Source organism: Ursus americanus, chromosome 4 (assembly GCF_024610735.1).
Source record: "Ursus americanus isolate L20-20 chromosome 4, mUrsAme1.1.p, whole genome shotgun sequence".
Lineage (NCBI taxonomy): Eukaryota > Metazoa > Chordata > Mammalia > Carnivora > Ursidae > Ursus > Ursus americanus.
The window spans coordinates 18,090,382-18,104,599 of NC_142130.1; the positions used below are offsets into that span (position 1 = coordinate 18,090,382).

Here is a 14,218-nt window from a genome sequence, read left to right on the forward strand (position 1 = left end):
GGAAACTGCAGACCCTAGAAAGGAGGGAAAGTGAAAAGTGTCATTAGGAAATTGGGAAGGTAACTCATCACCTCAATTCATCTTACATATCCCTTATGCTGACATTTATCCAGCAACTTTACTGTGAACAGAAGACACATTCTTTTCATCATAAAATTTGCCTGTTTTCCTGAGAAGAGGATGCATCGTCATCATCTTCATCACAGCAATAACAATAATGACAGCTAACATTTACTGAGGGCTCATTCTGTTCCAGACACTCTTTAAGGGTTTTACATATATTTCTTCATTTATTTCTCACAACAAAAGTAATAATATCTGCACTTTGCAAGGGAGGAAACTAAGCCCCCAAAATGGTTAAGTAACTTATTCAAGTCACCTACTTGGTCAGTGATAGAACCCAGATATGGACAAAGAGCTTTTAGGTAACATCACAGCCCTTATTGAAAGAGAAACTTAACTGGAATTGTAACATTTACCTTCTTCCCAGCACTGAACAGCCTAGAGCCTACCCTTCACCCCTCAGGAACCTTTAAAACCTAAGAGTACGAGGTAAGTCTTGTTAGTATCAGGTCGAAACCTGAGGTACTACAGACCGATGAATTACAAGAACGGTTTGAGAGCTGGGATTCATTTCTCATGTAGGTTGGTGGAATTTCCTGAGGCAAAGTGGCAGGCATATCACACTCAGTGTATGTGTTAGGGGCACACTCAAAGAAGGACTACAGAAGGAAATTTGGAAGATTAAGTACAAGTCAAAGGAAAGGGAAGATCTGTCCATAAGGGCCATCCTCTATGGGTGTGAATTGGGAGATCTTCCCACTCCCATCAGTGTATGATAGAGGAAAAATGAGTTAAAATTTCCACACTCCTTTCTAGTATCTTAAGTTCACAGACCTCTGTGTAAAGGAAATCACACCTGTTCAGTTTCTACAAGGAAAAAATGAGTATGGCAGTACTCAGGAAGGGAAATGCACCCATTTTCCCTCAGGGGTTACTAGGTAAAGATGAAGTGGCAGACAAATCTCAAACATCAGAACAGAGCAGATTCTCCCATCTGATATGAAGGCAAAGGAACAGGCCTCCTCCTCTGGGTATCTGCCGTACCAGAGCTGCACTGGCATATTGGAGAGTAAGGCTGCAAAGGCAGTGTAGGTCCAGGCGATGACGCCGTCTAGGATGTAGCCATCTGAGCAGATGGCTATAGAGAAGTAAGGCCTTGAGCCTGAGGTGTTGAACCCCTTATCACATGAATACTAAAGACATGCAAAGTGACAGCAGGTCTTAGGGAAAAACAGATTTTGAATCCTGAATAAATGAGGGAAAATGACAACACAAATGATAGCCAAAAGAAAAAAGTATCAAAGAGCAGTCCAGACCTCTCTCTTTGACCTCATGGACTTGAGGTGTATAAAAAATAATAGCTTCCGGGGCGCCTGGGTGGTTCAGTTGATTAAGCCTCTGACTCTCGGTTTCAGCTCAGGTCATGATACAGGGTTGTGCAATGGAGCCCCACGTCAGCTCCACACTCAGTACAGAGTCTGCCTGAGATTCTCTCCCTCTCCCTCTGCCCCTCCACCCTCTCATGCACTCTCTCTCTCAAATAAATAAATCTTCAAAAAATAATAATAGCTTCAGTACCTCCACCTAACAACTGATGTTTTATGGCCCTAATCAAATGCAGTAGCTGCAAGAGCGCTATGAAATTTAAAGTTGCATGGCAAAAAAAAAAAAAAATGCCATTTGGTTAACAGAGAGCAGAAAAAGATACTTTATCACAACTATGAATCAATTAAGATTACCTTTATCACATAATAGGCCTGTGTTTTCTCCTCTTCTCCTTCCGGAGGCAGCATAACAACAGTAAGAATTTCATATCTATTCTTCAGCTTATCAATTTTACTCAGCCTCTCATGAAATTCAGCACTAATATGGAAAGAAAAAGAAAAACACTGAAAAACAAATAACATACTTTTTTTTAAAGGACTACAGTGTTCTTATATAAGACATTTTTATTAATACTGAATTCAAACAGGTTAAATATGTTTTCACTTTTCAATTTTATAATTAGTGGGAAGTGTCTCGGGTTTCACCCTATTTGAAAGCTAAGAAGTTAGGCTGCCATAGTTTCATGGATATTGGCAGAAGACACAAGATTCCTAGGTCAAAGAAAAAGGACTTTGTCATTCATGGTACACCAAGTAGCATGAGCTTCCTGTTTGCAGAGCTCTCAAAGTCCCATGCAAGTGAAAAGGGGCTCAAGCGGCTGTTACATACACCATAGTTATATCACAGCTGAGGAACCTCAAGCTCAGGTAACCCAAATATCTTATCATGGGAACTACGCAAATATAGCCAACCTACTCCAGCAAGAGAATACCACCTCTAGCTTCCAAGGCTATTGACTATCTGAACATCGTTTAAAAGATAGTTTGATGCAAATTAAAGCCACAATATGATATTACCTCATAGCCTTTGGGTAGCTATAAAAAAGAAAAAAAAAAGAAAAAGAAAGAAAGAAAGAAGAAAGAAAGAAAGAAAGAAAGAAAGAAAGAAAGAAAGAAAGAAAAAAAGAAAGAAGAAAGAAAGAAAGAAAGAAAGAAAGAAAGAAAGAAAGAAAGAAAAAGAAAAGCAAGTATTGACAGGGCGCCTGGGTGGCTCAGTTGGTTAAGCTGCCAGTTCTTGATTTCAGCTCAGGTCATGATCTCAGGGTTCTGGGGGCTCTCAGCGGGGAGTCTGCTTGAGAGTCTCTCCCTCCTCTGCCCCTCCCCCCACTACTGCACTCTCGTGATCTCTCTCTAAAATAAAAAAATAAATAAATCTTTAAAAAAGTACAGGCAATAATGTGGAGAAATTGGAGCCCTTGTATACTATTAGTGGAACTGTAAAATGATGCAACCAGTAGGGAAAACAGTATGGTAGTTCCTCAAAAAATTACAAATAAAACTACCATATGATACAGCAATTCCACTTCCAGTTAGATAGCCAAAAAAAGCAAAAGCAGGTACTTGAAGAAATCTCTGCACCTCAGTGTTCATACCAGCATTATTCATAATAGTGAAGAGGTGAAGCAACCCAAACATCCATGGACAGATGAATGGATACACTAAATGTGGTATATACATGCAATGGAATATTCTTCAGCCTTAAAAGGAAATTGCATCACATGCTACACAGATGAACCTGAGGACATTATGCTAAGTGGAATAAGCCAGTCACAAAAGACAAATGCTGCATGATTCCACTTACATGAAGTATCTAAAGCAGTCAAATTCATACAGACAGAAAGAATGGTAGTTACCAAGGGCTGGGGGTGGGGAGAATGGATGGTAGGTGTTTAGAGGGTATAGAGTTTCAGTTTCAGGAAATGAAAAAGTTCTGGGATCTATTGTACAATAATGTGAATACACTTAATAACATTACTGAACTGTACACTTAAAAATGGTTAGTATGGTCAATTTTACGTTATGTGTTTTTTTACCAAAAATTTTTAACAAGATAGCCTAGAACAGGAAAGTTAGTACCATTACTTGTAAGACATACAGAAATATGAGAAACCCATAAATAACTGTCTCCCAAGATTTAGATTTTTTTACTCTGCTGATTATTTTTTCCTTTCATTCTGGTAAATTCATATTTTATGAACTTTTAAAAACTTATTTTATAATAATACTAATAATGCTAATATACGTATGGAAACATGAAGAGTGAGTCATTTGTCTACTACAACCTTATGAAAGTGTACTATCCAACCATGGTGAAAAGAAATCTTTAACCTACCAGGTTCCCTACTCCTAAAGAAAAGTTGGTGGTAAAATATATTAAGTAACAGAAGTTATGGCTTTGCTTATTTTTAAGTATTACTGTTACATCATAAAAAAATATTTAGTTGCCCTTTATACAATTGTAAAAGACAAGACCTGTTGGCCTTCCAGCTTAAGATGGTGGACTAAGCACAAGTACTTCTCTTCTTCCAAAACTGGAAAAGAATAAAAGGAGGGAAAAAAAAAAAGCACCACAGCTGTGGGAAAGAGAAAGACACAATTTTGTCATGAATTCACGAAAAAAATGGGAAACAAATAGGATTTGATTGACGGGGGGTGGGGGGAATAGAGATACAGACAGAAAATTATTAATGCAGAAATAAGAGCCATGATTCACCAAAGAAGTCTGGAGAAAATTCAAATCCAGAAATCAGAAATAAAAAGAGCAAGAGTGATCTCTGAGGCTACTATTAAGGTAAGTAATGAAAGGACTGTCTACAGAACATCTGGACCACTTTCCCCAACCCCTCAAAGTTTATAGAAATGTTGGCAGGAATTATTTATGCTCCAATGATAATCCCCCAAATTACCAGAGTTCCTAGCATTGTATGTTGGAGCTGGAGAGAAAAGTAAAAAAGGGCATGATATAATTCCAGGCCCCCACAACAGTGGAGGTTAATAAAAAACAAAATTCCATCCATGAAGAAAATAAAGTCTTTATCACCCAAAATAAACTCCTTAAGGGACAAACTCCTTATGCTCATTAAGGGGCAAATTGGCCCAGTGCCCACAAGCAGCCCTCCCATTTAGAGGAGAGACCAGTTGGAGAAAAAGATCTACCTAATTGCAGAAGAAACCCATACCAGCTGCTATATCAATCACCATGATTATTAATTAAACATTTGTTATTAAATATAACAGAAAGCCAAGGACTATCAGACATTTTGGAAAGTTAATAGCATGAATGAAAAGAACAAAATCAGCAAACACAGAACACATCCTAAGAGAAACAAAAATAATGCATGGGATTGAAGAGAACTTCCAGAGTATTCTAGTATCTCTAAAAGATGAGAGGATGTTGATCCAAAACTATCCATAAACAAGAATGGGCTGCTATGAAAAGAAAGGACCAATGAAAGAACAAAAGTCCTTGCAAATAGTTTCCCCGTCTCAACTTAATAGTAGTAAATAAGAAAGATTAATCAGTAATCTAGAGAGCAAGGGGGACAGAGAATGGAGAGGAGGCAGAAAGGAAGAGAGGAGGAAGAGAGAGAATGAGAATATCTTAAAAAGTGGAATAAAAAGAACAGAAAATTCAAAATGAGAGTATAGTTAAAAAATCCAGGAGACAGACCAACAACCTCTAAAAATGAGCAACAAATGCAGAAAACAGAGAGTGGTATGAGAAAAAAATTAAAGAACTAATAGAAAAATATTTCCCTGATCTAAAGAAAAATTTTCCATACTATCCATGGCTGCTTCCACTCCACAATGGCAGAGTTGACTGTTGCAACAGAGACCATATGGCCCACAAAACCTATGTCACTTACTATTTGGCCCTTATAGAAAATTGTGTGGGATATTGCTAAACTAATATTTGGCCTTCAAAGTTGAAATTTATAATTAGCTAAGCATCTATCTCAAAAAGTTAAAGCACAGCAAAATAAATCCACAAAAATAGAAGGAAAAAATAGTAAATGTGAGAGCAGCAAGTAATAAAATAGAAAACCAGGCACGTGGATGGCTCAGTCAGTTAAGCATCCAACTCTTGGTTTCAGTTCCGGTCATGATCTCAGGATCATGAGATCAAGCCCTGCATCAGGTTCTAGGCTTGACTCTGGGTCTGCCTGAGATTCTTTCCCCCTCCCTCTCCCTTCCCCTCTAAATTCCCCCCACTTGTACTTGCTTTCTCTAAAATAAATAAGTAAATAAATAAATAAATAAAAATCTTTAAAAAATAATAAATAAAAATAAAATAGAAAATGGATTCATAATAGAAAAAAATCAACAAGCATTGTTTCTTTTCAAGGAGTAATAAAATTCATTAGTTACTGGCAAGACTTATCCCACCTAAAAAAGAGATGTCACAAATAACCAATATCAGGAATGAAAAGCTACAAACACTGCAGCTATTAAACAAATAATAAAGTGATACTGTGAACAACTTAATGGCAAGAACTTTGAAAATTTAGAAGAAGTGGAAATTTTTTCCTAAGGAAAAATATAATTTACTAAAACTGACTCAAGAACAAATACAGTATCTGTATTGTCCTATAACCAATCAATAAATTGAACAAACAGTTGAAAATCTTCAAAAAAGTCCAGGCCTCCGATGACTGGCCTGGACATCTTTGAAAATTCAAGAAAGATACAATACTACACTTTTACAAACTTATCCAGACTATAGGAAAGTAAAAAACATACAAAATTGTTCTACGAAAGCTGACATAACCTTAATAACCTGATAACTTGACAAGGGCAATACAGAAAGGAGAATTATAACCACAGATGTGACAACTGTTTACAAATACCATCAAACAAAATCTAGATATATAGAAAATGTAATATGTGATAGACAAGTTTTGTTTATCCAGGAATGTAATGTTGTTTTAAAGTTGAAAAATTAATCAATATATTTAGCTATATTAACAGACTGAAGGAGCTACATTATATCAACGAATGCAGAAAAAGCATATAACAAAAATCCACATCTGTTCCTGATGAAACAAATTTTAAAAAACCTCTTAGCAAAGAATGAAAATAGATGGGCACTCCTTTGATATTATAAAGGATATTTCAAAAAAGTCTACAATTCATACTTAATGATAAAACAATTCCCTTCGAGATCAGGCACAAGACCAGGGGACCTGCAATCACACTGCCAGTCAGCACTGACCTGGAGGTCAGATAACAAGGACAGTGAAGCAAGAGAAAGAAAGACTGAAAAGGGAGACACAAAACTGTTACTTGTAATTGATGTGAATGAAATACCTAGAAATTAGAATCTAGAGATCAACTGTCAGAATTAATAAGAGTTTAAGCAAAGTTGCTGGATTCTTAATATACAGAAATCAACTATATTTCTATAATGCTAGCAACAAACCAAAAATGAAATGACTTAAAAGGAAATAACATTGACAGAAACATTTTAAAAAGTAGCATGTAGGGCACCTGGGTGGCTCAGTTGGTTAAGCCACTGTCTTCAGCTCAGGTCATGATCTTGGAGTCCAAGGATCAAGCCCCGCATCAGGCTCTGTGCTCAGGAGGGAGTCTGCTTCTCCCTCTGACACTCCCCCCTCTTGTGCTCTCTCTCTCTCATATAAATAAAGAAAATATTAAAAAAAAAAAAGGTAGCATGTAGGGGCACCTGTGTGGCTCAATCGGTTGAGCATCCAACTCTTGATTTAGTCTCAGGTCATGATATCAGGTCCTGAGATCGAGCCCCACATCAGGCTCTATACTGAGCATGGAGCCTGCTTGAGATTCTCTATCACTCGCCCTCTGCCCCCCACCCGTACTTTCTCTCTCTCTCAAATAAATAAGAAATTAACTAATTAATTAATTAAATTACATAAAAAGTGGCATGTAGCCAGGAATAAATCTTTTTTATAAAAGATATGCAAAATCTCTATGGAAAAATTGTTTTAATAAATGTAGCCATAAGGGGAAGCATGTTATTGAACTCTTACCACAAAACATATTAAAAAACCAGTTCCAAGGGAATTAGTGATCTCACTGCAAAAGGCATAATCTAAAGAATTAGGAGTTAGCCGAAGGAAAGAGGGAGGAAAAACCAGGACTAAAACGTGTCCAATAGATTAAAAGCCTTTTCAAATAAGTACAAAAAGGTGATAATCCAAGTCAGTTCTTCTGACATCACCCTTACGTTTCCAAAAAATTTTAGCAGTATTTTAAAACTCGAATTATTACCTTATGTTCTGCCGTTCTTGATCAACATATCTTATTTGTGATGCTAGCATTGTTTTGTGAACCTTAATTTCTTCCATTCGTTCTTCCATAGCTGTGTGTAATTGCTGTTTTCTTTTTTCCAGAGAAAGTACTTCTTCTGCCTTACTGTGAAGCATTTCTCGAGTACGTTTAACTTCAAGTTTTAAAAGATTGTCTTCTATCATCAAATCCTATCAACATAACAAAATTGTCAGATACTGAAATAATTACTGTTACACCCAAACCAAAATATTTTTTTTATTGCCATGAAAGTCAAACTTGAAAATACAACTTTTTCTAATTTGACCACTGACCAAGATAACTAGTATTAAATTTAGATTACTCTGAGTGATGACTCTTGGTTTTTCTTCACTTTTTAAGAAAAGGGTTTATTCCAAGTCTTATTATAATTCAATTTGAAATTTAAGTTTAGTATACTAAAAAAAAAAAAAGAAGAAGAATTTATTCTCAAAATTGAAACTTACAATCCAGGAAATATATATAGTCCTATGGATGAAATTTTTATATTCTAAACTAAATCTCACAAAATAATGTATATACATTTTATTCTAAACAATTCAGTATTGGATAGAGTACTGACACAAGAGTACACAAATAGATCAATTTTCAGAATAGAAAGCCCAGAAACAAATACTCCAGAACATAAGACTTTATTATTTCAAAACATAGCTTTTCGGTTGGAGAAAAGATTAGATGCCTACATCTCAAATGTACCAAAAATAAATTACAGATTAATGAAATACTTAATGTAAGAGATAAAACCAATGCAGTTACTGACATAGTAACATCTGTTTGGTTTTTAGTATGACAAAAAAGTTTCTAAGTATAAAAATTATGCAGGGAAAAACTTAAATATTTGATGTTAAAAAAAGTTTTTAATGTCAAAAAACTGAATAAAAACTTAAAGATAAATGGGAAAATATTGACAATATTTATGACAGAGTTAATATTTTTACACATAAAGGTCTTTTGCAAAACAATTAAAAAATACAAACCTTTTAATGGAAATATGGGCCAAGATAATAAACTAGAAATCCAAAAAAGAAAGATTACAGAATATAACTTATTGGGAAAAAATGTTTAAACATTTTTTTGAGACGGAGAGAACACACACAAGTGGCAGGGGGGCGGGGGGGGGTGCAGAGGGAGAGAGAGAGAGAGAGAGAGAATTCCAAGCAGGCTCCATGCCCAGTGCGGAGCCCACACAGGGCTCGATCCCATAACCCTGAGATCATGACCTGAGCCGAAACCAAAAGTCAGATTTAACCCACTGAGTTACCCAGGCACTCCTAAACATTTTTATTTAAACAATTATTTTAAAATTAAACATGAAATGTTTTCACGTGTCACCAACTTAAAAAATATAGACTAAAACAATGAGATACTATGTTTGCCCATCAAATTGACAACTAATTTTATAAATTATAATATCCAGCCTTACTGGTGGGGAGTAAAATAGAATGCTTACACACTGCTGGTGGGAGTATTAAATGAACCCTCTAGAAGACAATTTAGCTTGAAAATAGTTTGGGGGCACCTGGGTGGCTCAGTCAGTTGAGCACCCGACTCTTGATTTCAGCTCAGGTCATGATTTCAGGGTCACGAAATCAAGCCCTGTGTGGAGGTCCCTGCTCAGCGTGGAGTCTGCCTGAGAGTCTCTCTCTCTCCCTCTGCCCCTCCCTTATTTGTGCATGCTCTCTCTCTAAAATAAAAATCAAAAAAAAATCTTTAAAAAAAAGGAAAATAGTTTCAAGACATTGCAAATATTTATTCTTTTTGGACCATAATTATACAATTAGAAATTTTCCCTAGCTCTTTGAATAACTATGCAATGATATATATGCATGGTATATGGTAGTACTATTTGTTTTCAAGTGGGCTCCATACCCAACATGGGGCTCAAACTCATGACCATGAGAACAAGAGTCACATGCTCCACTGACTGAGCCAGGCAGACGCCCCAACAGTACTATTTAGAATAATCAAACATTAGAAATAAACACATATCCGAAAAACAGGAGATAGTAAAACGAATTATGGTAACTTGCATGCAATAAACTGTAGGAAGCCTTTAAAAATAATTCTTAAAGAATATTTAATGTTTAATATTTAATGTTTGCAGACATACATGGAAATAGCATATTTAAAATTTTTAAAAATAATACATATTAATATATTAATTATAAAGCTAATTTTCTTCAAACTAGAAGGAAATAATATAACTTTAACACTTTATTTTGTATACAGTGATTTATTTTCATCCTTATAATTTGGTATATTTTCAAAAATTTCTATAATTAGCATTAAAATGTGGTTTTTAATATTATATACACATATGATTTTACTGCACCTGTTTCAAAGCTTTGGTTTTATTAAGTTCTTTCTCTGATCTGTCATTGAAAAGGTTTAGTTCATTTATTTTGGTCATGAGGAACTGTTTTTCATCATAATTTTTACTATTTGACTTCTTCATAAAATAAAGATCATTCTATAAAAAGGGAAAAGAAGTGAAATGCATATTTTAAAATAATATTAAATACATAGTATTAAACATATCTTACATTAAATTATATGCTCCATTGAATATTTATAATAATTGGATTTTTAAATCTCACTCTTCATGCTCCAATGTTTCTAATATAATACACGTGGATATTCACATAGGAACATTTTCATTTTTATCACCTATTGATTTTTTGGATTTGGTTTAGGTTCAATAATTCTGGGAAATATTATGTACAGTTTGACCTGAATTATTGGGTGATTGCCATTTATGGGGAGAAATATGAGGAGGAAGCCAAGCATTGGTTCAGTACACAGCTCACCTTTTAAGTTCATTATTTGATTTAACCCAAGTCACAGAAGGCAAAAACCTTCACCGTCTAGAAAAGCCTAGGATTTTGGTTAACAGTACAAGCTCTAGAATCAGATGTCCTTAATTACATATTAGTCATCTGACTCTGGTGGGCAACCGACTCTTTCTTAGTTTCCTCATTTCTAAAATGGAGATGACACTGCCTACACCTCCCTGGGCTGCTGTGAGGATTAAAGATGTTACTGTCAAAGAGTACCACAACAGTGTTTGACACATAAAAGTGTCATGAATTCTTACTATTATTTAATTATATGTATATTCACATGTTGGTAGAGAGAAAAATGCTAGAAAAGATCTAATTCCATCAGATGCATAAATACGTCACACATACCCAGATATCAGTTTCCTAGCTTTCTAACAGTCTACATGTCTCCATTCACCCAGACCTCAGAACAAGGTTTGTGCTCTTAGTTCCCTCTGGGTACCTAAAGCAAAAACTTTCTAGTTCCAGGATCTAGTTCTGTTCTTCTCCCTCTGTCTTTTACTCTCTCTTTCTCTCTCCCTCCTTCCTATGCCTCTCTCATTGCCTGTATTTCTCTTAGGTATCAAGACCTAAGATTGCAGCAAGACAATAAGGAGAGGAATTTTTTTGTGTGTAAAGATGTGATTTCATAAAATTAATTTTTAGAATGAAAAATTTTAAGTTAAGGTGATTTTCAACCAGAAAGAATTAGTTTCTATTATGTAAAATAGGAGATGGAATGGCATGGGAGAGGTTAATGCAGAATGACTTCACAATTTCATGGTACTATTGAGAAGAACAGACGTTCATTAGGTTAACTAGCTTTGATATCTTTAAAACTTCACTTGCATTTCTTTTAATTTATTTATCTCTTTGTTAAAACCAGAGTTGGGATAGGCATAAGTACTAGTCAACTGTATAACTTCCCACACAGCAAAATAGACACAATTCACACCAGGGTCAAGAAACATGCTAGCATACAAATGTCACCCTCCTATCATTCTGTAGCACTCATGTGCTGTGTTAAGATACATACTACTTCTAATTTTCCCAAACTCCCTAAAATAATATCAAATATTTTCTTTCATTTAATAGATGAGTTAACTAGGGCTTAGAAAAGTTGAAGTAGCGGTACTGTAAAACCTTGATATTCAGAACCAGTTGTTTCTGATTCCAAAACGTGTTCTTTTCCACAAAGCTAAGGAAACAGTTTTTTAAAATTTCATCAGGCTACAAACTACTCCAAACCAAAATTTTGTCATCTTAAAATTTAAAAAATAATAATTAATTTAAAAAAGAGCTCCTTTTCACCTTTACAGTCCTAAAGGAATTCAGAGAATTCTTCTTAATAACCACTAGAGGACACTCATCACAAGTCTTTCAAACTAAATGACAAATCCTCTGGGGTTCTCATCCCATTCAGGTCTATGATCTTCACTCTTACTCTCCAGTTAAACTTTAACATAGGATTTATATTACATAGGTTCCCCTAACATAGGTTTTATATGACCATAAACATTATAATACTGAAAGAACATTTTCACCTTATTAACAAAATAGAGTCATTCAAAATATCAAAATATTGTAACCAAATAAATATATGAAATACAACAGATGACCTATAAAGGTCATTTCAAAGATAAAGGGCAATCAAGTTATTCTGTCAAAAACATAAAAGAAAAATGGGAGTTTATCAATGTTTTAAATCATGTACTATTTAAGAGTATTTTGAAGTCCTATGGGCCAGGGATCAAATCCTAGCTCTCCATGCGCTAGCTGTGTAACCATGCACAAGTTCTTTAATCTGTGACAAAAGTAATAATATCTCCCTCACAAGACACTGATAAAGATTAAATGAGATAAAATACTACAGGCATGTAATATACTTAGCATATAGTAAGTACATAATCAATGGTAATGTTATATTCTCATAGTCAGTATAACATGAACATGAGTTCATACATTTGTTACATATGCAGGTAGCTTGGCAATCATCCTATCCAAAGTAAAGTCTTAGGACCATGTTGACTTAAAACAGAACGACTAATGGCTAGGATATTTGAAGCATCAAAAGTATTTTGGCTAAGTTACATGAAGCTTCTTGATCTGTGTTTCCAAAATGCCAAATGTAGATTTTTTCTCTTCCAATGTCTTTTTAAGTTCAACAATTTTTGTTTCAAGGGCTTGTTTTTCTTCTGAATTAATTTCTCCTTTTAACCGTGACATTCGGCGTTCCACTTGTTGAATGTAAAAATCCTGTTACAGTTTTTAAAAACACATAGTAAGGAGAAACAAACAGTTAAAACCATTTCTTAAAGTTTAGTCTTAAGTGTCATCATTTACTAAAGTCACTTTAATTTTTCAGTAATTTATAGTATAAAATCCTTCTTAACTCTAAGCAGAGAAACAGCAAACTATTCTTCAACAATTAAGGCACATGACAGTGATATAAAAGTAAGTAATCTTCTGAAAATGTAAGAAGTCAGCTAGGAGGGTATTTACCATACTACTAGGACGGAACCTCAGTAAATCCACTGGATTTACATGGACATGGATTTCTGAGGGCACATTTTCTAAGGAACTAAGACTACATTAGACAAGTAAATTAAGAGGTAGTGAGGGATGATATTAAAGAATTAACATGAGACAGAATATATAAATGGAACAAATAAGGAAAAACTTCTAAAGTGCTTTTAAACTATTAGTCTAGGGGTTGGTGTAGGGAAGCCCATGTTTGCACGACTAAGACTCAACATATAGTCTTCCCAGGTTTCAGATAGCCCACTCCTTGTTTTGTTTTACTCCAGGCCCAATTGCCCCAGCTTCCTTTAAAGCATGGTTTCCCCCACTAGAGTTTTATCTGTTTATTTCAGATCAAGAAAAAAATAGCTTTTAAGGCTCCCTTACCCTACTACTGACCAAACATGATATCCCATTTCAGCATGTCTATCCCCCCAAGAGTGCTTTAAAGATCTCTGTTTTTTCAGGACACTGTAGTATCCTGACCTTCACAACTATAACAAATCAATATGGAAGACATTCATAAGATTAACACCTACCTGACTGTACATAATTTCTTGCTGCTTCAAGGTTTCAAAATCCAGTTTATGTAATTGATGGTTGAGGTGCTTTAGAGAGGAACGAGTTCCTTCAATTTCTGATACAAGAGCTTTTTCTTTCATTGTCTCGGTCTGTAATTCCTGAACTTTCTTAAATAGCACATCTTTTACTATGTTCAATTGAACTTCCACTTCCTGATGATAAGAATAATAGTGATCAATGAAATTATAATGCCTTGAAATGTTTTATTATATGAACAATATAATTTAGGGGGGTCATAAATTAACCCCCCAACATTTTAGCCCATGAGAATATAAGAATGCCCTTCCCACAATTTCAACAAATCTCCAACACTTCTTAGTCTACTCTATTCCAGTACCTTGATTTGTCATCTTAATTCTACACCATGTCACCCTGACCTTAGAACTTGGCCATTCCACTGGTTTCCTTAGAAAATAAAATATACCAGAGACATACAACTTTTAAGTTCACAGAATTTGCTGCAGTCTTGCAGGTGTTACAGGAAAGAAATCACATTGCTCAATCTCCCACCTTCTTCTGGGCACTATCCAAGGGTGAGCAGGTAAA

General features: G+C 35.0%; 1 protein-coding gene across 1 annotated transcript in view; it reads right to left on the minus strand.

The window, feature by feature from the left end:
- Positions 1-14,218, minus strand: part of CCDC39 (coiled-coil domain 39 molecular ruler complex subunit) — a 40,058-nt gene that overhangs the window by 7,569 nt on the left and 18,271 nt on the right. Inside the window, exons 10-14 of the mRNA XM_045788715.2 lie at positions 13,630-13,824; positions 12,662-12,826; positions 10,084-10,221; positions 7,695-7,903; positions 1,803-1,926 (exon numbers count right to left, since the gene is read on the minus strand). Of these exons, the coding sequence (XP_045644671.1) occupies positions 1,803-1,926; positions 7,695-7,903; positions 10,084-10,221; positions 12,662-12,826; positions 13,630-13,824 (831 nt within the window). The remainder of the gene's footprint in view (positions 1-1,802; positions 1,927-7,694; positions 7,904-10,083; positions 10,222-12,661; positions 12,827-13,629; positions 13,825-14,218) is intronic.